This window comes from Globicephala melas, chromosome 18 (assembly GCF_963455315.2).
Source record: "Globicephala melas chromosome 18, mGloMel1.2, whole genome shotgun sequence".
In the NCBI taxonomy this organism is placed as follows: domain Eukaryota; kingdom Metazoa; phylum Chordata; class Mammalia; order Artiodactyla; family Delphinidae; genus Globicephala; species Globicephala melas.
The window spans coordinates 11,393,993-11,419,832 of record NC_083331.1 but is presented as its reverse complement, the minus strand read 5'-3'; the positions used below and the strand labels follow the sequence as shown (position 1 = coordinate 11,419,832).

Below are 25,840 nucleotides of genomic sequence, written 5' to 3'. Positions count from 1 at the left end.
ATGATTTGCACAGCTCCTTGATGGTAATCTGATGTTATCTGCACATTAATTTGTGGCAGAAAAAACTATTATTCAACTATCATTTGTGATAAATAGCCACATAGGTATCTGTGGAGAGGCAGCATCCATGAAAATGTATTTTTGTTGCTAACATACCAATGAGTGGATCCATTTCAATGGGAAGATGATGGGCTTGATCCAAGGAGTAACCTGGAGCTCCTCTGAGGCCTAAAGATTAATTAAAAGAGAAAATGACCATAAAATTCTCAGAAAGGAATTTCCTAATAAGCAGTGTTTTATAATGATTATACAATATATATATTTGCTTAAAAATTATTTGGTAAATTACTGCAAGAATGATTCAGTCACACTACATGTTTTTGTAGACAGTCTTAAAAAAATCATCACAATGGGGACTGCTAGTCTCCACTTAAGATGGAGAAAGCTGGGAAGAGTGTTATCCTAACAAGAAGAAAAAGCTAGATAAAGTGGAAGATTACAAAATTTCTTGAACCCATCAGAGAGCTGAAATCTAAGAAAAGGTCTTGCCTACAAGTAGGAATGGGTATGGGCACAGGCCCACCTGGGTCAAGGCAGAGAGGAAGATGGGGATCCCATCTAAGTGGGCCTTCTTTCAACAGATGACAAGTCAACTGAAGGTACAAAATTGAGCCACACCTAAAATCTTAACCTAAAAGCTACTTTCAGAGGATTAATATTTGGAGCTTGACTGAATTCATTAGTCATAATTTTTTACATGGGGTTATATAACATATAAAACTTTTAAACAATTCTAAAGAAAGATCAATTCTTTATAGTTTCTTTCAATGCAAAACATTTCTAGAGGCTAAGACTCCTGTGAATAAAGTCCTATTTTTAAAAGATGTCTGCTGCATATTTCTGATTGAATGGAAGTCGTTCTACCTCATGTTGAAAATATCGCCAATAACCATAAAATAGGGGCATTTAGAAACTCTTAGGAGATTAAGCTAAAAGTCGTTTGGTTTTTCAGAGTGATGCAGAAGTCAGTAGAATAGAAAGATTCAGGTGAATTCGGCGTGTCTCATCATTCAGTCTTAGAGACATGGGAATCCTTGGGTTTCTAGGGAGATCTTAAGTGATGAACTGGGCCAGCTAAACCAATTAGTCACATACATTCCTGTCCTGGCTAGATAAGTATCAATATGTCTAATTTTTATGACAGAATTATATCACTTCAAGATATACTGGCTGGAAACTTCAGGAATGAGTTTGGAGAAAACACACGTGAAATCACTGAACAATTTAGATTTTGTCTTTTCTCAAAGACTCTAAGCTCCACAGAGAGAGCCATGCTGTTCGTCTTGTTCACTGTTGTACTCCCAGTGCCCAGGACCACTGACACAAAGTGGTCATTCAGATATTTCCTAAATGAATTAATGAAGTGGAAGAAAGAGGATTTGAAACCATCATCTAGAAAATCTAGATTCAAAATCACTTTTGTTTAATATGGGATAAAAATGTTTTTTTTTTTTTCTCCTGGTGGGGCAGGGTGGGAGGACCTGAATTATCTGCAGGACTGCTTCAATTTGTCACGTACTTATTGGATACTTAACCATTAGCCAAGCATTCTGTGCAGCACTGAAAGACAGCAGCAGTGAATAAGACAGATAAGAGTTAATCAGTTAGGTTCGGCAATTATGTACTCTGCCGCTTTCTGCAGCTCATCTGGCACCCTTGCTAGCCCGCAGCACGCCTACCCTACCCTACCTGAAGCGCAGCTTCTAAGAACCCGTTAGTAAGGGGCTCCCTTAGGTACACATACCCACTGTGTTGTGCCATCGGTTCACTGCAAACAGTCTGCTGCAGGTCACGGTCACCACCGCAGGGATGGTCAGGTGGGGGAGCGTGTTGGCTGCCACATGCGTTACTGGAGAATTTGATGGAAACTTCAGCACCATGATCACATCCTGCTGCATCTGATCTTTAAACATGAGTGGACTCTGTGGAAGGAAACACTGTTGAATAGAAAGGGAAGAGAGCAAAGAAAACAAAAGGAATGACACAGTTAGTGAAAGCTCGGGGGGAGAATGAAATTAACACAGGCTAGCAAGGGCACAAACCAAGAGCCGAGCAGTCGGCACTCTGGTCTGAGAGGGTGGCACAGAGAAACGAGCAGGGACTCCTCGAAGTCGCCGGGAAGACACCCGCTTATTAAAGACCAGCCGCAATTTAGGTACCGCCAGACGATGTGAGGAGTTGGAGATACGTCCACATGACGGAGCGTAATTATTCAGTGCAGTTACAACATCAGTTTGGTGGAAAAATCAGTCAAGTCAGTTACTGACACTGTTTACATGAAATATGCAGTGAACTGATTCTTTCATTTTTTACCTGGTTGATCTGGGGTCATTGCTACAGTCTAAATAATTAAAATATCACAGCCTCCCTTGTCAGCGCTGTGTGTGCATTTCTGCTGCGGCTCTGATGACTATGGTCTCCTTCCCCTGCTGGATGGTGAGCTTCCTGAGGGATAACACTCTCTTTTCTTTTTTAATCTTTGTTTCTCAATCATCTAGCATATGACTTGATAGAAAGTAGACACTATAAGAACTACTATTTAGTACTATAAAATACTATAAACATGATTACATAAAAGACACAAAATAGGGATGCTGGGAACAACCATTATTTAGCTTTCATGCATGTTTTGTAATTGTTCACTATTATATATACACATATATATGAATCCTCTGCTACACAAACTTAAAAAGCTTATTTTCTTTATAAACAGTTCCATGCCAATTTAGTCTCTAACAATTTCCCCTAGGAAAGTAATGAGTTCTGACTGGGCATTTCTCCAGGATAAATATTTTTATTATCATTATTAAACAGAGAAAACTAACAGGGGAATACAACTCTTCTGCCAAAGCATTTCATAAAATAAAGTGTGAGAGAGATCCTCTTGGACAGTTTATTAAAAACGCTTCATCTCAGGTGTGGAGGCTCCGTGTCTACACTGTGTCTGGGTGTTTGGATGGGAGCAGCGCATGTGGTGAAAGCCTCTTTGCTTGGCCGCACGCGAGGACCCACTTCAAGCAGCAGAGTTCATTAGTGACTAATCAAGGGGGCTGAAATGAGTTATTGCAGAGGAAAAGAAATGTTTTCAAACACACACATTCATTTATGTGTTTCAGTAGGTGTTCGACTATCAATTCCTTGAAGGTGTAGAGGATGTATTACCTCTGTGTCGCCAGTGCTTAAGGTCGTGCCTGGCACACAGAAGGGGCTCAATACTAACTTGTTAAGTAACTGATAGAACAAATGAAAGGTGTGAACAATACTTCCGTCAGGAAATAACAACTGATACATTTGTTTACACATATATTATGGACGATGTTCAGGAGCATTTTATTCCAATACTAGGGTGTCTGGTGCCTTGATAACTGTCTAGAAACACTGATGAACTGTAATTCATTTTGCAAACAGGTTTTTACCTTCAAACTTTTTTTTTTTTTTTCAGTAAAACCTTAGTGGAAAGTCACAGTTAAAAAGTGAATTCTAAAGTAGTTTCTTGGAAAAAAATTTACCTTCTTCAAATTAGATAAAGAGGGAAATGTTCACCATTTGCTAAAAACTGAAAAAAGGACTGTTTTGTTATGAAAACTGATTTTTAAAACTCAGATTAAAATGAAAAGAATATTACCTTTTCCTTTGAAAAATGAGAATAAACCTTTTAATGTAAGTAGCTGCTGTGGCTGCTGACACTAGCTACCATTTACTGAGCACTTGTATGCCAGGGGCTGGTCTAAGTGCAATATTCAGTATCGAGTCATTACATTTTCAGGGTTGGTACTATTTTTACCCCCAGTTACAGATGCTGAAATGTAAACAGAGAGCTTAAATACCTCGTCCAATTCATTCATTAGTTCATGGCAAGAGACGGTGTTTGAAACAAGTCTGGCTCTGAGGCCCTTATTCTTTTCTTTTTTTTTTTTTACATCTTTATTGGAGTATAATTGCTTTACAGTGGTGTGTTAGTTTCTGCTTTATAACAAAGTGAATCAGTTATCCATATATATATGTTCCCATATCTCTTCCCTCTTGCGTCTCCCTCCCTCCCACCCTCCCTATCCCACCCCTCCAGGCGGTCACAAAGCACCGAGCTGATCTCCCCGTGCTATGCGGCTGCTTCCTTTATTCTTAACCCCTCTTCTCTAGAGCCTCCCTGAAGTGGCTGTAAATTATATTTCTTTCCTTTTCTCATGAACTACTTCCCCTACCCCACCTTGCCCAAAAAGATTAAATTAGGCAGCATCATATTGTGTTTATATTATATTTACATTCTAATTTGTAAACATAATCTAATTTTGGTGCTGGTGTGTGTCTGTAAGCCTGTATATGTATGAAGGAGTTTATGTAGATGCATATATAGTCAGAGAGGATGGCTATTTTTGTGAATCCAAAATTGGGCTAGTTGAAGCCAAACTTAAAGGTAAGAACTCTACTCCTTTCTCTGTTTCTCCCTCGGGTAATCAGTATATACTAAGGCTGAAGAGTTAGCCAATAAAGTGAAGAGCCTTTTAAAATGCTGCTAAAAATCACTATTTTATTTGATCTATACTCAGGTCCAAAATGTTCCGCAAGCTGCTATGTCTTACCAGGTGCATGGCAGAGCTCCGAGGCGGATGTGGCTCAATAAGCAACTGAGATGGCGTTTGTCCAAAGTTCTGTATCTGTGCCTCCATGGCCTGCAGGGGAAGGAGAGTAATTGTCATAATCAATATGCATCAACGAGAGAGGTCAACACACTCTGACAACGCAAGTGTATCCCAAGTCAGCCATGAAAAAAGTCCAGAATATTCACCGGGTGCTCTTCTCGCAGGGTGCAAAATCATCCAAGTGTTAGTATTTTGTAGACAAGCTTTGCTTCTCCTTCCAAACATGCTTCCATTAACCAAGTCACTATTCTTATTTAGAAGCAGGGGTTAAATGTGGAAATGTTATCCTGTGAGTGCATGCATGCAGCTAGAGACCAAAGAACACTCTGAACACTAAATACAACACATATACCTTAATAAAGTCCTTTGTAAGAAGGAACGTATGGGGATCTCTAATGAAATAAGCTTCTGGAATCTTAATGGGAAAAAAAAGAATGAGACATAAAGTCCACTAAGGATACAAAATAAAGTCAAATAATCATGTGTTCTAATCAATTCAGAGGGCGATCAGTAGAAAGAACATTAAGACTTTCGTATAATAATCAAATATGGTAAGACTTTCACTACAAAAAATACATTTTAGTGTGCTGTGCTATTCTAAGATGAATCCTGGAATATTATTTATAAGGTATGAATTCATTTCTCTCAAAAATTTCCTGAAAATTTAGAAAGAACTAACCCAAAGAGGAAATAATTCTTGGGGCATCCTGACCTATGCAATATGTCATTAAAACCTATGCAGATGGAAATATTAACGAGATTTTGTGATTTCCAATAGATAAAAATAATTCTAGATCTCAGACTGTCTGGAGTGTAAAATATGCCTTTTTTGTGTGTATGTTAAAGAGATACTCTTATAAGAGATTTAAGTATTTCTTCTATACATAAATTCTACAGGGAAAAATTTTCAATATATTAAGCTAGACTAACAGAAATATTTTTCTGAAATATTGTAAGTAGGTAACTTAAGTCAACAAGGAGAAGCACAATATTTACTATGATTATTACTCTGTTACCATGCTAATTTTCCCCCTAAAATTGTGTGCACTGTGGTTGCACATAAAAGTGAAATTGGAAAGTCATTGCTGAGTGCTTGGGAGTCAGGTAAGGTGGTAGGTGGCTCTCGACACAGCACTGCTACTAATCCCGTCACTATCTACAATTCTTATTTATAAAGTCTTTAAATTTAATAATCTGTCCTCCTAGACTGCATTTCAAGAAAATGTTTATCAATAAAAATGTGAATTTTCAAATTGATTAGCAATATTAAACATGAATGCATCATTATCTGCCATATTTTAACAATTGCATAAATGGAGCTTTGGTTCTTTTACTTGTAGAGGCAACAGGACGAGTTATTAAATCTCTTTACGTGCTGTCCAGTTTTAATGTATACATTTATTTGCATGTGTCCACTCATATGCGAAGTGTGACTATTTCACTAAATTGTACTCACATAGATACCATTATACTTTATCTCCCCAATGCAAGATTTAAGATTAGAAAGGGGGGAGAGACCATTTCTGGTTAGGTTCACATTCTGAACAATAAACTCTTGAGAATTATTTGAAAATCAAAAAAAGTACTCATTGTATTGTTAAAGTTGCCCTAGTTAGAAAATGTCCAATACCTAGCTTAATGTATCATGAACTAAATCTCTCTAGCAATAGATACCATTGCTTGTGTTTTTCCTCCTCCAGATAGAGGACCAGGTTGGGGGTAGGGAGACAGAAGTAAAATCAAACACATTTAAATCTCTAGATCAGTGCCTTGCATTTAGTAGGTAGCCTTTAAATGTTCACAGAAAGAATCAATCAACAAACATGTTTTGCTTGACTTATTTTTCTGGAAGGGAAATATCAAAATTACATGAAAAAATGTTCTGAAACAGATTTAATTTCCAGAAATCTTCTGTACGGTTCTCTTCAGGAGGTCCTGCCTCTGATCCTTTTGGACTGAGGCACAATACACACACACATACATATCTTAAATGGCTCTCAAATGGCGGCAGGGTAAATTTCAAGTTGTGCTCAATCTCACCCTTGCATTAAGACAATCGATTCCCAACATTCAACATTTATTTATTTTAAGACTAAACTGAATCTCTCTTCCTGTGATCTACCTAAAGGTTCTTATTCCAGTATTTATCTTTTAGCTATTGTGTAGATCTGCTTTCTAATAATTCTTTGCCCTCTGATTTTAAATTGCACAAGTCTTTCCGATCCTGGAAAAGCATGCTGTCTCCCCTAAGTCTATTAAAATGTTTGAAAGGGAAGTGAGCACCTACTGACTTTCCTGATTGGCTCCCCCTGTCATATGCTTTCTGTGCTCCCCCACTTTTAGGAAGTCATCAATGTCTTCCTTTTCATTAAGAAGGGAGGTACTACTGCTGACTATTGTTATTGGGCAAATGGATATTTGTTATATTATTATATGTTATATTATTCTCTCTACTTTTGTATATGTTTGAAGACTTTGATTTTTAAAAAAAGTGATGCTGACAAGGAGAAAGATATTGTTTTCCATGTGAGGTTGGGCTTTGAACAGAGATACAAATAAAACTACTGTAGAGCAGAAAAGGAAAAAAAAAACTGATAAATTTTTATGGCTTCATCTCTCTGTTACCAGCTCATATTTTTGATTGCCTATTTCATTTCTTTAAACATATTAAATCCTTTTAGAAATTAAAAAAGAAAAAAGAGGTACTTTGTATGGGCGCATGCCCGGAAATATACACAACCCATTCTGCAACCTATGACGCACAGCAACTGAGTAGTTGTTATGACGGAGGAGAAAATGCCTCCCTTCATGCTAACCTTGGGCAGGGTTCTAAATCCTTCCCAGAAATCCTTCCTAAATCATAATCAATGTCCTCCATATTCTCACAGCATATTTTCCCCTTTGTCATGGAATTCAACACATAATTCCTTACGTGTGTCTGTTTGCTCAGACTGTGAATCTCTGCAGGTCAGGGCTGTGATTTCGTCCTACAGAGTCAAAAAATGTTTGAATACAGAAGTGGGGAAATGGTAGGGTATTTGGGTAAAACTGAAAGGTAGCCTGAAAAGAGAAAAGCACAGTAGCAGAGAAAACTTCAGAGTTCTTTTCTCTTACAATTCAATACCACAAAAACAATTCAGTTAACCAACATTTGTTGAATATTTACTTCACACCAAGGGATATAAAATCAGACAGCAGGCTGCCCTCCAGACGTTTCCAGCCCATAAGGACATGAGATGAGGACATCAGGGCACATGGTAGGTAGGACCATGGGGGAGGCCAGCCCAAAGGGCCAGGGAGCCCGGAGGAGTAATGGACTGAAACTCAGGGGGAGAATGGGGGAGGAAGATCAGGGCTGTTAGGAAAGAGACTTCCAGAAAAAGAACATGAGCTAAGGTTTGAAGGTTAAGTAGAAATTAGCTGGATAACACCATAAAACGAGTTTTTGCTATATGGAATTTTTTGTCATATAGTGGAATTTTCCCATTAATATAATTTTTCCAAATATATCAAGTAAAAAAACCTAAACAACTACTTACAGTTAATTATAGGGTGGATTCTTTCTATATTATCAGAAATGGCATCTTAGAAAATTCTACATATTTCTATTTCTCTATATATTGTTCTACATGGGTCAGAGAGACTTAATGTTATTCATAAAACATATATTTATTGAGTACCTACTAGTACCTGGTACCCTTCTACAGATCTCTGATACTCATCAAACAAAACAGATAGAGATTCCTGCTCTCGTAGAGGTTGCATTATAGCCAGGATGCCATAGGGGCTTACATTCAGCCAGATGTCACACAACGGCATCCCATGGGCTAGATTCAGCTCACAGACATGGTTTCTATTTGAGCCAACATTTATAGGTTGGGAAATTTCATACAGTAATTTGGATTTTCTGGCTTCTCTCAGAAAAAATCAGAAGATCTGACATTACCTCATTAGCATTCCTTCATGGCAACACTCGTCAGGAGCACAGACTCTTTTTTAACACCCACCACTCATGTGACCCATGCATGCACTGCCATCTGGCCAGCTTCACTAGTTTATTCCCTGTCTGACCTCTATAGACATCAGCATTTGTGAATCCTTTTAAAATCTAATACCAAAACTTTAGTTTGAGTTACAAGAAATCTATTGCTTTATGTATCTATTGCACTTTCCAGTGAAGAAAGGATGAACTAACATTGTATGTGAGAGCTCATGAGTTGTAAACCTTGGGAAATAAGTCTGTAAACCTAACTCGCTTCATTGAATCTAAGATGTTATCCATTATTGAAGCATCATTATTTTATATACGATGAAGAAGTACAAAATGATGCCAATTAAATGATGATGCACCGTTGAAGGTAAGTAAGACACATTGTGATTTGGATTTTGAGATACAACAATGATGTACATCTTAGAATCAATAAGTTACAGTAACTTTTTACATATAATAGTCACCGATATTATGTCTTACATATTTCATACAAATCTAACATAAGTAATAGGCTTTAAACACTAGATTTTAAAACATGTGACTGACAAAACCTTTGCTGATTTATAAAGGGAAAGACTATGTATTCATTGGTGGACAACTCTTTGGTGGGATAACATGAAAATATGGATCTGCTTATACTTAAATAATAACATTAGGCCTTTGCGATTGCTGAACTTGCTATCTATTTATTATTTTTTGAGGTTCAAGGAAGACAAATTCATAAAGCACACTAATCCTAGGTGTATAAGTTGATGAATGTGTGCGTGTGTATGTGTGTGTGTGTATTTTCTCCCCCTTATAACCACCACCCAGATCAAGACAGGGCTTTGGAATGAAATGGGCAGGTTCCATATCTCGATCTGAGCAGCAGCTACATGGGAGTACGTAGATTCCCTCTTTCCCCTCCCAGCCAATTCTTCCCACTCCTCAACGTCTGCCAAGCTGATCACTATTTTGATGTTTATCATCACTGACTATTTTTTCTGTTCTTGAACTTTGATGAACGGAATCGTAAAATATATATTTTTGTGTCTACCCTTTTTTTTTTTTTGGTTAACATAAAGTCTGCGACATACTTCCTTGTTGTTGTGTGTCAACGGGTTTTTTTTTTTTGCTATTTAGTATTCCATTGTATTAATCTTCCACAATATATCAATTCTCCTGTTGACGGACATTTGGGTTGTTAACAGTTCCAGGTTATTATGAATAAAATTGCTTAGAAAATACTTGTACATGTCTTTCGAGGGAGGTGAGTAGTTATTTCTGCTGGGTGTATACCTAGGTATGGGGTTGCTGAGTCATAGGGTAGGAATGTTTAGTTTTACTGCTAAATTGTTCTCCAAAGTGGTTGTGCTGATTTTGAGTATTTGTAAGCGTTTTTGAACGCAGAATGCAAAGGTCAAGTTGTAAATAGAGCAATGATTTAGACTATGTGGACTTTTAGGGCACTGATATGCTGAAACTCTTACATGCCAAACTCATTTGTGTCTGATAATTATTATAAAATTATTATTTTTATAATTATTATTATAAAGAATACCACTTCACTTCTTCACCAGGAATTTTTCAGAGAGAAAGTTAGTCAAGAGATTTAAATTTTAATTGTTGTGTCGATTCTTGCTTATTCTTATAAAAATTATTCTGTGAATATTTAATTAAAGCCGTCATCATGTATTTAGCATTTAGTTTTCTTCCCAGCTAAAATCTGTCAAGAAATAGGTAGGTGAAGGGAGGGAGGGATAAATTAGGAGTTTGGGATTAACAGATACACACTACTACGTATAAAATAGATAAACAACAGGCCCTACTGTATAGCACAGGGAACTACGTTCAGTATCTTATAATAACCTATAATGGAAAAGAATCTGAAAAAATATATACATGTATATATAACTGGATCACTTTGCTATATACCTGAAACTAATACAACATTATAAATCAACTATACTTCAATTTAAAAAAAAGGAAAAGAAATAGGTAGGTTATAAAATTAGAGGGAAAAAAAAAGACTTTTTTTTTTAACACCTTGGAGGAAGTTCCAAAACACAGAATTTTGCAGGGGAAGGCAGAGAAGTGAAGAAAATGTGAAGTGAATTATGCTTAGGAGAACAATATAAGCACATTTGAACAGTACATGTGATTTTCAGATATCATACACATATATGACACACAACTCAGTTTCACCTGCTTATATGTAATATAAAGCTCCTACTAGGGAAAGTTCCCATTAGGGACAGTTTCCCTCTTGTCCCTTCCCTACCTTCTGATTGTCCCCTTCCTTAGCCTTGTTAGGCTCGCTTTGAAAAATCCTCCAGGACCCACCTGCCAAGTTACAAAATTACCCACACCTTCATTCAGCTCTCCTTTTTCTCACTTATTCTCAAGGAGCTCTCTCTAGTTTTTCATCTTCCCCACAGGTCAGGGGCACTGTATATGGCTGTGTCATTGATGTCACATACAAAGGTGCCCAGTTGGGGGACAAATGAGTGATAGAATCAACCCTAATTGCCAGAGGAAGGAGCACCTTTTGTAATTATCCTTCTAAAGAGGGTGGCTTTTTAAATTTGCACAAACAGGCCATATGTGTTCACAATGGCTCTGACATACGCCTTATTTCTTTGACCTGCTGCAGCTCTTGTTTAATTGCTTTTTTTCCCCCCGTTTCTTACCTTCCCTCTCAAGAAAGTTCTACCTCCTCTATGAACAAAGATACAAGTTTGGGATTAAATTCTCAGAAAAGGAAGTGAACATGCTGTTGTGTATGTGTGTTATATGTATGCCTATTAATACAAAAGACTTCACAGCCAAGGTAAAGTAAATGTGGTGACAACTAAGTCATAGTTTAGAACGATGTTCAAATTAATGATCAATTCAAAATATTCTAAAAGACAGAAATGAGGTGAACAAGTGTGCTTTCTCCTTCCCTCTGTGTTAGACTAGTTATCTATTTACACCTTCCCTTGTATGCACAAGCTAAAAACTTGATTAATGTCCTCTTTTCCTCAATGCAGGTGAATTTAGCCCAGATACATTTTTCTCCCATAGAATCTTTACATCTTCTAGTCTTTTTTTGCAAATGTAATTTAGTATTGCTTTTCAGATGAAATGCCATCAGGTCTAAGTGCCATGAGAGAGACAGTGTGAGGAATCTAATAAGGTAGGCTGTCAAATGACCTATTTCATCCAATTCTCTTGGTCTGTACAATCTTTTAAACAGTTTTCCAAAATATCGGCATTTTATAAAGTACTACAGGCTATGCTATCCACAATGCAAAATATCAGACTATGTCCAAATTACCTGTCAATTATCGACAAGTTTCAGAAAATTGAAGAAAAAAAATAGTAAAAGCTTGGGAACACACAGAAAGATTTTCAAAAAAAAATTTCCTTAGTACTGTGTGTATCTCTGTGTACAGCTCTTACTTAGAATGATTTTACTTTAACGCTTGAGAGTGGATATTCTTTTTTTTTTGTTTGACCAGAAAATACAACTTTGACATACAGTTGAAAATATATGTGATTTTTATCCCTTCTGTTCTACCTCCAATTCTACCAATTCTATATCAAATAGGAAAAAATATGGAATCTTGAGAAATCTGAAATAATAAAAGGAAAGATTGCTTAATGGCAGAATGTATTTTAAGTGATAAGCTTTTGCTTCTGGTTTATTATTGTAATAAAACGAGATCATATAAAGCATTACTTTTTAATGCTGGAAAAGCAGGAGCAAAATAAATCAAGCAAATGCTACCTGAACTTTATTATTTCTTGCCTTATAAACATTTAACTATATAAAAAATTAAAATGCTATTTTATATTCAACTGCTTCTAGTTTTTCATAGAAACTACAAAATAAAAGAACCAAGCTGTTTCCCTTGTTTTAACAATTGACTGCATTAAGGCTAAGCCTATACTAGCAAAATTATGAGAATATTTAAACAAATATTTGGTGACTCAAGTAAAAAAGAACCACATTTGCTTTAATTATCAGACTATGTTAGATGATATTTGAGGAAGGGGGTTTCTAGTTTGCTCATTTATCTGCCTCAGTGCTTGGTTTTATTCTTTTGGTATAAAACTAAAAAAAAAAAAAAAAAAAAAAGAGAGGAGACATCCTCCTGCTGATTCCTATTTCCTCCTTGGAATGATGAATTATAAGGATATTACATAATTGACTTAACAAATGAATGTGAAAAAACAAGCACCATATCCTCTAGAGAGAAAAAGCTCTGTCTAGAACATTAAAAAAAAATATTAGGTCAGTGCCAGTGGTGGCAAGCTCACTCAATTTTTCTACTTAAAAATAAGTCAGGTCAGGTAGAAAAAGTAGATGTATTTTAATGTAGCAGGTAGTGGTTTTCCTCCCCTGGATGCCTTATATACTCCTCCTAGAGTGGTGACTAACTCAGGGGAACAGAGAAGTGAGCTGGATCAGCATCCTTGCCCCTGGGAGATGGTCTCCAGGGACTGCATCACTGGTACTCCCTTGCTCTCTGGCTTCCCACTGGGTTTAGCCACTGAGAAGTCAGGACAAAAGATAGGAAGGCAAAGTATTTATTGTATGTTCCCTCATTGCCAAGTCATAGTTTGGCAGTGGCTGGGTTGCATTTCTCTACCTAACGCCACAGATCCTGATGGGTGACCACGCACCTAGGGCTACTTCTCCTGCCAGGCTCTGGCAATAGTCGCCTGCCCCTATACCCTCAGGCCTAGGTGCGGTACCCAGATGTTAACCCTTGGAGGCTTCTCCTTCCCTTGGTCATCCACTTTATCCTGCCCCATATTTTTGTAAATAGGACTATTATTAAACTCTTCATTATCCCTTTAAAATTTGTTACAATTTTGGTAATATTTATCACATAAAATTTTACAAGATAAAATTTACCATCTTAACCATTTTTAAGTGTACAGTTCAGTAGTGTTAAATACATTCATATTATTGTGCAACCAATCTCTAGAACTCTCTTTATCTTGAAAAACTGAAACTCTGTACCCATAAGACAACTGCTCATTTCACCTTCCCCCAGACCCCAGAAACCACCCTTCTGCTTTCTGTCTCTATGATTTTGACTATTCTAGGTACCTGGAATCATATAGTAATTTGTCTTGTTGTGACAGGCTTATTTCACTTAGCATAACATCCTCAAGGTTCATCCCTGTTACAGCATGTGACAGAATTTCCTTCCTTTTTAAGGTGAAATAATATTCCACTATCTGTTTATGCCATATTTTTTTATCCATTCATCTGCTGATGGACTCTTGGGTTGCTTCTACCCTTTGGCTATTGTGAATAATGCTGCTGTGAACATGGGTGTACAAATATTTCTTTGAAATCTTGCTTTCAATTCTTCTGCATATATAACCAGGAGTGAAATTGCTAGATCGTATGGTAGGTCTCTTTTTAAGTTTTTGAGGAACCTCCATACTGTTTTCCAGAGAGGCTGCACCATTTTACATTCTTACAGTAGTGTACAAAGGTTCCAATTTCTCCACATCCTTGCCAGCACCTGCTATTGTCTGTTTGTTTGTTTGACAGTATCCAACCTAATGGGTGTGAGGTGGTACCTCACCAGGGTTTTGATTTGCATTTCCCTAATGATTAGTGATGTTGAGAATCTTTCCCTGTTCTTCTTGACCATTTGGATATCTTTGTTGGGGTTTTCATTATTCCTTTGAAAGGGTAATGTGCTGAGATCCTGACTGATACAACTAGGATTGGTATTAGGTATAATATATAAGAAAAATGCTGGTTAGCTTTTCCTTCATTTCCAGGTAGGACTGACAAAAAGGTGATTACATCTAAGCAAGAGACATTTTCGTAGAGGATTTAGAATATCTTGGGGATAAACACTGTCATAAGCTTCTTGGGGGAGGCCATGGAGTCTTTTTACAGTCTATACTTGTTAATCCTCAAAAAAAGAAAAAAGAAACTAAAACACTCTGTTCTGGATGATTTAGAGACTGACCTACCTGGAAGCAAGGGTTTTAGCAGATGATATCTTAAGGATGTTTCCAGGTTTTTGGTTCTTTGCCCACTTTTGGGTTGATCATTCAATAGTACTTAGTAGAAGACTCAGCCCAGAAATGCTTAATGATATGTGAGAGGAAACAGTACAATATCCCTGCCAAATTCTCCCTCGATGAATAAATTTATATAAAGCAAACTCTATGCTGGCTGATTCAGGAAATGGAGGAGGGAAGGAGGTTGAGGAGAGGGTGGTGGTGGAGGGGGAGGGAGGGAGGGAGAGAAGCAGTAGTACAGGTGGTGACCTTTCTTCACTACATGGAGTAAGTTCACTTGGAGTGTCTGATTATGGAAAGAAAATAATAAAGTTGAAATAGATTTATTTGGTATGCGGGAAGATATCAAGACAAAGGTTCACCAGGTGCTGGTATAAACACTACAAAATGAAATCATTCACTTTTATTAAACTAAATTCAAATTAAAAATAGTATTGCATGTACTTGGCAGAACAAAATGCTCTTCTTTGATTTTGACATAAATGGGAAACAGTAATTTAGATATACTATATGGAGATCAAATGGCTTTAAATAGGCTCATTATCAATATGTTTAAAACACTTAAAAATGAGTCCTAAACATCTAACTGAAATGTTTATGTACTTAGCTTGAGTAATATCCACTTCAACAAACTGAAGCATGCAATATGTTTTGAATAATTGTTAATTTATGCTAAGGTAACAACTGTGTAATATAACTGAAATCTATGTTAATAGAAGATAAGGAAAGCCCTTCCAGCTATTTCTATTACAAACAGCAGGCTGCAATTTTCACCCTTCTTCCTTGTGTAAAATATGACTTTAGATGCTTGTAAAAGCATTTTCTGTTAATTTCTGAAAATCAATAATTAGCATTCTCAGCACCACACAATAAAAATAACACAACGAGGGGAAAAAGCACATCTCACATAAATGACACACATCCCTCTTTGACTAACTGAATTATTTATGCTTCTCTGTGGATGATTGATGACCATGGACTAGCTAAGGATTGCAGTAATTGGGAGAAAAGATAAACCTAAATTAAAGATTCATTCACTTATCAAAATTAAATGTGTCATTAATTTCCTTGATACTAATTTCTATATAGAAACTTTATTCATTGAATCATCTCAATGCATGCCTTATTGCTGTGGATGAGAAGCACATTAACAGATATATTTGAACTTATTTGAAAACTTATTTGAAAACTCTTACAACTTATTTGAAAACTTATTTGAAAACTCTTACTAGTTTTAGGGATCATAATATTCTTGTTGTTTCCAAAATGACTCTTTAAATGTTAAATAATACCTAATGTGTATTTTCACTCCGATAATTTAAAATGTAGGGTTTTTCTTTCTATTTTAATTTGGCTTTTGAATTTGTTAACATTTCTAGCTCAGCAAAATTTCTAGTAATTATAGGGGAGAAAATTAAGATGGTTTAAGAAATCTTTATCAGCCCTTTTGTTGATCATTTGTTGCCATCACGTCTCAGAATAATTGCCTAGGAGAAGAACCCTGAACCTCCCTCATCTGAAGACAATTGGGCATCATGGCACCAGTAAATAGACAATATTGTGCTACAACCCACTCAAACGATGCAGGAGGGGGTGTTGTTATCCCTTGTCAGATCAAAGAAAGAAGTCAGAAATGGGGGAAGGAAAGAGGGATAACAAATTCACAGAAAGAATAAGCAGTGATTGTAGAGGCCATCAATGTTGTCGCTATAAATACCTTCATTTACATCATCAAGATGAAAAGTGGGTTAATTTTTTTCCTTATGAATTTTATGAGTTCATCTTCTAGGAAAGCCAGCATTGCAGATGTTTTGGTTAAAGACACATCTGTCTTCTTGGTTCTTGACAGCCCTATCATGTCAGTTCTCTGTAGTAGCAAGGAATGTTTCAGCAAGAAAATAAAGTCAAAACTGAAGTGATCTATTCTACTTCCTATGGGCATATTTTCACCATAGCAGATCCAAAGGACTACTCTGTTATCCCTGTCAGATCAAAGAAAGAGATAAATGAAGAAAATATAGCCTAAGATTAAGAAATATTAGTAACAGAAAATCAGACTAAAAATACCACATTTTTATGACTACTGTTAACATTAAAATGTATTCAATGTTTTGATATTCCCAGCATAAATAGATAAATGAGTAGATATGTATAAATAAATAAATGTTGCATTGCCCATATGTTCTAATAATTTTCCAGCAAAACAGTCTTTTATGGTAGGCTTATGTGTATACCTTTCACGGTCAAAGAGAAGTCATTTAAAACATTTTTCAACTTGGCAGTGTCGACTATAGATATGACGGTACAGAGAAATAAATTATTAAAACAGAAGTTCTTCCAAGATACTTCATTTAATTATGGTTTAGGGTAGTAATAATCAATGTCCATGGTAGTGCTTTATACTTTACAAAGTATTTTTACATATCTTTTCTCATATGATCCTCAAATACAGTCCTATGAGGTAGATATCATTTCTGTTATCATATTTTAGGTGGTTAAACAAAGGTCCATTAAAGTGACTTACTTATGTCACTCAAATAATAATGTTGGAGCTGTGATATAACCTATTATCTGATTTCCATCTTTCCACCATCTTTTATTGACTGCTAGGTACCACAGAATCATACTCTGAGGCAGATAGGCTGAGTAATTATATCCATGACGGTAAGACTGATAATTTTTAAAAACAATTTTAGAATAAAATATTTTTCACTCATCGTAAGAGTACAGTAAATAATTGTTGCGTCATTTAATTTGTAATCTCTACTAACCAACTATTAACTATGGCATAATCTCCTAGTGCCTTTGGAACTCTCAGAAATTGATAAAATTTATGTTTTCTGGAAAGTGATTAGAACAAATGATCCAAAAAAATGACTGATAAAGATTTCTTAAAGCTACCTTAAAATTTTCCCTATAGTTACTGGAAGTTTTACTGAGTTGAAAGTTTTAACAAATTCAAAAGCATAAACGAAATAGAAAGAAAACCTTACAGCTTAAATTAGTAAAATGGAAATGCACATTAAAAGTCCCCTAGATTTAAAGAAATTATTTTAGAAGTAAGAAGAATATCATCTCTAAAGCTAAGTAAGTGTTCTGTTGTTTTGAAATTCCTAGAGAATTTTTTTTCAAAATAAACCTGTTTGAACATTCTCCCTGGTTATTCTGAGATACACTCTGGATGGAGGAGGGGGGAATGGAGAGTGGATGGGGCTAGATGGATATGGTATGTGTATCTGAAAATAGTAAAGGGGGGTGGCGATAGGATATTGGTGAAATAAGAGGTAAAATTTTTGAAACTGGGTGATAAGAACACCCAGAGGATTTGTTGCATCATTCTCTCTACTTTTGTAGGAAAAAAAAAAAAAAAAAAGAAAAAACTTTCCAGATGATTCTAACACACCTTTAGTAGAGCAGTGCTTCTTACACTGTAATGTCTCAAACAAGTCACCCAAGGATTTCCTTAAATGCGTATGCTGATTTACTAGGTCAGGGAGGCCTGAGAGTAGAGTCTGAAGTTCTAACAGGTTCCCAGGTGATGCTGATACTGTTGGTCTATGGACCGTATTTGAGTAGCAAGGAGTTAGAAAACCATAGGACCAGACACTTAACAAACCAGAATAGCTTATTCCCCAAGCAGGTCATAGGATGAAGTTCTTGGCCATCATTTGGTAAGTAGAAATATAAAGCAAATCACATAATTTTTATTAATATGTAAGAATGGATAAGAAAGATATTCAGTATCATGCTTAAAAAATACTGCTCAAATAGTCAGATGAGCTCATCTATGAAAAAAAGTGTCTAGAAGATTATGATAAAAACTAAGACTTAAGACAATTTAAATAATATCTAATATCCAACAGATTTAGTGTTTACATATTACGAAGAGCTTTGTACCAGAACGGTTCTGTCATGTTTCTGCCCAGAGGCTGTCATGATAAAGTTTATTATCAATTACTGCTGTACAAGTATAAAATAAGTTAAGCTGTCATATTTTTCTCAGCCAGAGATCCTAAACTGTCAAAGAATGTCAATTTTAAATCTGACATAGAGAAGAAAATTATCTGTTATTCTGACCTCTAATTTCTTGACATTTTAATGCCATAATTGCTGTGGTTAGTGCTGCTTCATGATTTCACCTGTCAAGGAAGAATGAATCAATAACCTCAAGCCATTTCTCAAATTTTAGCACTAACTTCAAAGCTCAAAGTTCTAGGCAGATTATGGGATATATATGTATGTATGTGTATATATATATATATATATGTGTGTGTATATATATATATATTTTTTTTTACAAAAGGGACATATGTAGATTTTTGTATATTAAATGTTTCCTCTTTAAATCAGTGTTTGATTAAGGCATTAAAAAATCATCTTCCTTAGGCTAGTTGGAGTTTAGTATAACTGTAGCTTTCCTTTTTACCTTTGTGAAATATAATGATCTTCACATTTAAAAAATACTAAGATAAACATTATCAAATAAAAGGAATGCACCGAGCTCAATAGAAGGCTTAACATTTTGAACACTATTTTTTCCAAGAGCCTCTGTCTGACCAGAGGCTGGGCAGCAACTCTCTCAAGTCACAGCACCGCAGAGCAGACCTCTGGGAGCTGAACGCTGATGCTCTGATGGAAGGTGGTGTGCTTTGCACAGCACCTCCTCACAGGGGGAGTGTAAATGCAAAGGGGAATAAATGACCAGGAGATACTGACTACGCTATACTTCATTCCACTTATCCACAGGGCTCTTTCTTGTGACAACAGATGCTAGATGCTTCTATGCTGGCAAACGTATGTTCTGTACTATTCCTCCTTTGCAGAGAAAGCAATGGAGGAAGAGGGACATTAAATGACTTGGCCACATTAGGAAGCTCACAGGATTTAAGTGGGTTCTCACCTTTTGCAGGTTCTTACCTGTTAAAGCAGAACTTTTTTGTATGGAAATATGTTAGTCGTGGGGTAGAGGAGGTAAGGGTGGGGAGTGGGGAGAGGGACGGTTAACTCATATTCCTTGGAAGGTCATTTAATCTGTTATGTCTACAATGTACTAAGTGGTTACCTAGTGGTCTTAAGGACCACTTAAGTATCTTCCTAAGCAATCTTGAGTTGACATAGGGCCACTGGGTCAGTGTGAATGCCTCTGCTGGTATGTGCTTGAGCCCATGCTGCCTAGCGGAAGGAAGGTAACAGCATTCCAGGTATGCGCTCCCTCACCTAGTATTCTGAGAACTGACAGAAGAGTTTCTGGGTGAGAGAGATGGGTGAGGGGCTTGGGGAGGGAGGACATATATGCCACAGAATGACTCTGGGAGTTTCTCTAATGGAACCTCAGCATTCAGCAATTATGCCCTCAGACTGGGAATGCTGGAAGGAGAGTCCTGGAGTAAGGCACTCCCAGTCTGCATCACTGTGAGGTAATCAGGAGCTGTAATGTATTATTGTTCAGATTGCCTATATAATGACAAACATTGTGGCTGAACCGCTCCTCTCCAACAGAATATTTTTTTAATTATGCATTTTCATGTAATGTTTCATTAGGAATTTCTAGAGTTTGACAATTATACATAGTTTTTATTACTGTCCAAAGCAATGGTGTGCTATTTTGTAGAAGCAGGTATTTTTATAAGATTCGAGTAATAAACACTATATCCGTGTAAAGAAAGTCTCAATCCTAATTCCATTTTCTTTCTATTCTCTCATTTATCTCTTTATTTACTGTCATTTGAATATGAAAGATCTGCTATTTTCAGTCAATTTTAATGCTGCCTTGCACTTTCATTATGTACAATATGCTTAAAATATTTTTATTTTGCCCAAGAGGATTAACTTGTAACTTTTTTATAAGGACAGCATGTTATAATGGACAAAAATGTATGCTAAAATATTCAGGGGCAAAAATGTCTATGATATTTAAAAGTCAAAAAACCATTTGGAGTTGGTCTTGGAATAAAAGGATAAGCTATTCCAATTATTTTCTTTTTTATCTGATTCTAAAGGTATTGGTTCTGAAAGGAGAATATAGTTGGTAAGATGTTTATAAAATTGGGCCATGTGTTAAACAAAGGTGTATTGTTAAGAGAATAATTAAGCTCAGAATTAGAATCCCCAGTTGTGTACAAACTAATCACATTATTTTGTAGAGAAAATCCCTTATTTCACCAACTAATTTTATAATATCTGGCTCCTCTCTCATTCATTCATTCTCTGTCCCTATCTCTTTCTTCCAGCTTCAGGCAATAATCCCATTTCCTTGTGCACACAACATGGTATAACACTGCACCTAATAATATGCTTGCAATGTGTTCTCCAAATATTTAGCCCTAAGGATCCAATGATCAATGATCATGAGGCTCTTCTCTTCCCTTTCCTCTTCTCTGCTTGAAGCCATACAAACGGAGTCATTTTGTTTTTATAGACGTCTGTAGGAAATAACTTTATGGATGTAAATTTTTCTTTTAGAGCTTTATTTCCCAAATCTACGAGTTTTCCACCTCTAAAATTAAAACTAAAAAAATAAAAAAGCATTCCACTGACTGGAAATGGAGAAGTGATTACTTCTTTTGCATAAAGCAGATGGCAGATATCTGGTAGAATGGAAGACTGGAATACAGTTTCCTTGAAGCAAGACTCATCTAGCAGCTGTTGCATCTTCAATCTTTTCACCTATCTGAAATAATTTTGTGCAACGTTGAAATGATTTAAATAATATATTTGATGAATATTTTCATAAAAAATAATTATACACATACTATAGTACATAATTCCCAAATGTTAGCTATAAAATTTCAGGGTGAGAACACACAGGAATAAGATACTATAACCTCATCTATTTTATTGATGCATTTTTGAGAACATACAGGGATAAAATACTATAACCTCCTCTACTTTACTGATGCACTTTTGAGAACATATAGGAATAAAATACTGTAACCTTATCTATTTTTTATTGATGCATTTTTTAAGTATTCTGTCTAGAAGACTGTAATTCTGCTTTTATTAAAAAATAGATACTGGCAGATTATTTTAATGTGAACGATTCATATTTAAATACTCAACTAGGTTTCATTAATTAATAACACACATAAGGCATTAAGCATTTTAGTGAAGATGCTGAAGTAAAACAAACAAAATAGGAATATTGAAGTGCATTGTACATATCTGCATTTCAAAAAGGAACTACATGGTGGTCTCATTACTTGTTTTTGACATATAACACTCACTTTTCCACATTTGTCAAGAACCTGAAATCTATGTTTTCTAAAAATTTACATTGAAAGGAAATTTATACAGAAGGAGATGCAAAGCCACATTTCTGCTGAAGGGATGACAGAAATTTTCATAACAATATTCAACTTATTACCTACCTCCCTCAGCACAGGGTCAGTGATACTGTCCAGGTTCACAGAGCCTTCATAGGTTAAGTAGTGAAAAAGATTTAGAGCCCGGACTGCTTCTGGTCCTCGCTGCTTGTAGCCAAATATAAGGTCAATCCACTGATGGAGTTGGCAAGAAACAAATTCACTTTCCAGGGCCTGAAATCAGTCAAGACAGAAATAAGACACCATGCAAATTTCCCTTTCTCTTACTTTGAAATATTCTATATAAATAAGTAGAACACATTCTTTGCATTCCTGTATTTTATCTGTACGTATTAAGACCTATTCTTAGGAGTGACAAAATACAACCTCTAATAAAACAGAGACCTAAAAGAAAATTTTCTTTCTAAAATACTTAATGTTCTCTTGGCTTAACTGTATATGTGATGTGAATTTTAATAGTAAATAGATTTCTTAAAAGGACACATTCATGGGGGCTTCCCTGGTGGCGCAGTGGTTGAGAGTCCACCTGCCGATGCAGGGGACACGGGTTCGTGCCCCGGTCCGGGAAGATCCCACATGCCGCGGAGCGGCTGGGTCCGCGAGCCATGGCAGCTGAGCCTGCGCGTCCGGAGCCTGTGCTCCGCAAGGGGAGAGACCACAACAGTGAGAGGCCCGCATACCGCAAAAAAAAAAAAAAAAAAAAAAAGACACATTCATGTTTAAAAGTAATTTGAAATGCCTGTTTTAATGCTATTTACAACAATTTCATTTCTAATTTTTAAATATTAGTTTGAAGCTAAACAATTTTATTAGAAACTTTGATACGTACTTATTTTCCTGCCTGAAGTCTTCAAATTTACCTCTAAAACGGAATGCCTTCCTTCTGTTATGAATGAGCTCTGCTATTACACTGTTTAGGAACCAGTGGGTAATTTTAGATGTTTGCTAGCCAGTGGGAAATGAATGGAAATTACTGAGAGCCAGTGACCATACGAAACCTCCATAAAGAGTCAAAAAAAAAAAGAGACCTTTTCAGTTCCTAAGAAGCCATCATAAACTTCCTAGAGGGGCCCTGGCAGGTAGGCAAGGAGTTCTGGTCACACCTGTGGTATGAGCAGTGACAGGCACAGTGTAGCTCACTGTGCCTCTCACCTCCTGCACTCATTCATCATCAATTTCTTATTGATTGTAAGGACACACTGATTTCAGCAGCATGAGGAAAAAGCTGTAGAGCTAGCTTCTTAAATTTCAACTATGCAAAGCTGTAGAAAACAATTTTTGAAATTACAGCTGTAACTAAGTATGTGAATGAAGTCATTCTTTGGCTGCGTGACCCTGATTTCTAAGGTGCTGAAACCAGCTTGGATTCACTTAATCAATAAATGGTTTCTTAAATTAACCCTCTGGTAATTATATCAATATTTCATTTTTTTAATCTACAAAATATCTGAGTGATAATTTTCAACTTTTCCCGTGATGACATTTAACTAGTAACTTATTCCCCTCAAACTCCCTTTTTATCTATTCCTTTTAAAAATTTTGGTATTTTATTTACACCAGTTATTGTGGACGTTTCTCATTCAGAAATATAAACAATTAGATTTTATAAAAGACTAGTTTTCATACTAAAACTAAACAGAATTTCTATACTCTGTATCTCATTGGTCTTGACATAATAGTTTGGACTAGAACACAGGAAAAGGGACTAAAATACAAAAGAGATGTTGGTTAAAATTCTATACTGATTAAGTCTATCATATCAGTTTGGTCAATCTGTATAAATGAGAAGTTGGTAATTATTCAGTAATGTTTTCAGTGCATGGTACAATAAACGAGAGGATGAAAAAAATGAATAAATGGAAGTTCATTACAGAGTCGCTATTGCCCAAGTCTGTTCACTGGAATTCAAAACAGTAGTAAAATCAGAAATATTATTTAAGGAAGATCTTACCAACATAATCACATAATCAGCTCAGCAGCAACCATTTCAGATCAATCTTATAGACACCACTAGACATATTTGGAAGGAAAGGGTCAATGAAATGTATTCCATTCGAATAAAACAGTTACTGAACTAAACGCCTAATGCAATGATGAGGGTTGGAAGGAATGATCATCTTTCACTAACATGAGTTTTAAAACATTTATTTATTATCTCCAACCACTAACTTTCATTTTCCTCTGCCATGGGCAATGTGTATTATTTGTTTAATGTTTCTCCTTTTGTTTACATGTGTTTTTATAAAACACTACTCATGTAATGTATTCCTGTGTGTATGTATTTTTGATTTATAAAAATGGAATAGGGTTACAGATTTCATTTTGTTTCTTACTTTCTTCACTTAGCCTTGCTTTTTAGGATCTACCTGTGTATAGGTAGTCTACTGCTTCCAGTGGCTGCTCAGAACTCCTGCAGTAATGAGCACTAGACTGCCTCTAACTTGCCATGACACCATGCTGAGATGAATGTCCTCTTTTGCATCCCTGTTTGGCTCTTTGTGAGAATTTCTTTGGGGCATATAATCTGGAGTAGGACTGATATGTCCCTGCACTAGATGTGCATAAACTGAGTCTGAGTCATCAGTGCAGACTGGCTGCCCCTGTCTCCCCTCCCTCCAGCAGTGCCTGAAAGTTTCTACATGGCCACATCTCCATTGACAACTGGTATTATCCCAGCGTTTAATATTAGCCTGTGTAACAGATACAAAACAATATCCCATTGTTGTTCTAATATGTTTTCCTCTGATTACTGAGGAATTTGACAGCTTTTTAATATGCTTGTTGGCCATGTGGGTTTCCTCTTCAGTATACTTCCTGTTCAGGTTCTTTGTCCATTCTTTTCTGGAGGTTCCTGTCTTTTACGTTGTTACTTTGCAGAAGTTCTTTATATATTTTAGATAGTTGTTTCTTGGTTTTAAACATTGCAAATGCATTCTCCCAAATGTCCCATGTCTGTTAAATTTATCCATGTCACTCTTGGTTGAAGAGAAATTCTTAATTTTGAGATAATCAAAAATTTTTTTGTAACGTTTACGATTTTTGCATTTTGGTTTAAAATAACAAAGGTAACTTTCTGTATTTTGATGTGTCAGCTTTATATTTATGGTTTTACTTTTCACATACTGGTCCTTATCTAGAATCCACTTTCACTCATATGTGGTATTAGATAGAGATCCAGTATAATTTTTGTTAATATAGTAAGTCAGTTTTTCTAATACCATCTATTAAACAAACACACCTTTCCTGAGTGATGTGTGCTGTCATCTTTAGTGTGTGAGTATATGTTTGAAACAAAGATATAAAACTGCTATTGTTTACAGATAATATAATAATCTACCTAGAAAAAGCAATACAATCCTTCCTCCCTTCTTTCATTCATTCATTCGTTCCTTCCTTCCCTCCTCCCCTCTTCCCTTCCTCCCTTCTGCTTTCTCTATCTACCTACCTACCTACCTTCTTATCTATCATCTATCTAGATATGTGTGTGTGTCTCCAGATCTTTGCACCTTTTATTTCTATTGTTATCTTTATTTCTTATATATCTTAATATCTGGTAGATTTATTCCTTTGAGAGTCAACTCAGCCATTTGTGGACCTTTATTCTTCCCTATAACTTTTATAATAAGTGTATAGATACATCAAAATAATTTTGATTGGGATTCCAATAAATTTATAGATTAATTTGGGAAAATTGATATTAGGTTTTCCCACCTAAGGTCTCAGAATTTTCTATGTACCATATTAGATTTAAAAATTAATATTTTCACTGTAAAGGACATGGGTATTCTTGGTTAATTCCCAGGCAG

The 25,840-nt window shown here is 35.9% G+C and overlaps 1 protein-coding gene across 5 annotated transcripts in view; it reads right to left on the bottom strand.

Moving 5' to 3' along the window:
- NBEA (neurobeachin) overlaps window positions 1–25,840 on the bottom strand; it is a 627,505-nt gene that overhangs the window by 18,763 nt on the left and 582,902 nt on the right. For 4 of the 5 annotated variants that reach the window (XM_030882520.2, XM_060287861.1, XM_060287862.1 and 1 more), the window contains 4 exons: window positions 22,080–22,247; window positions 4,641–4,730; window positions 1,805–1,997; window positions 157–228 (listed from right to left, as the gene is read on the bottom strand). In XM_030882520.2, coding sequence (XP_030738380.2) covers window positions 157–228; window positions 1,805–1,997; window positions 4,641–4,730; window positions 22,080–22,247 — 523 coding nt within the window. The remainder of the gene's footprint in view (window positions 1–156; window positions 229–1,804; window positions 1,998–4,640; window positions 4,731–22,079; window positions 22,248–25,840) is intronic. The other variant, XM_060287860.1, reaches the window with a different exon arrangement.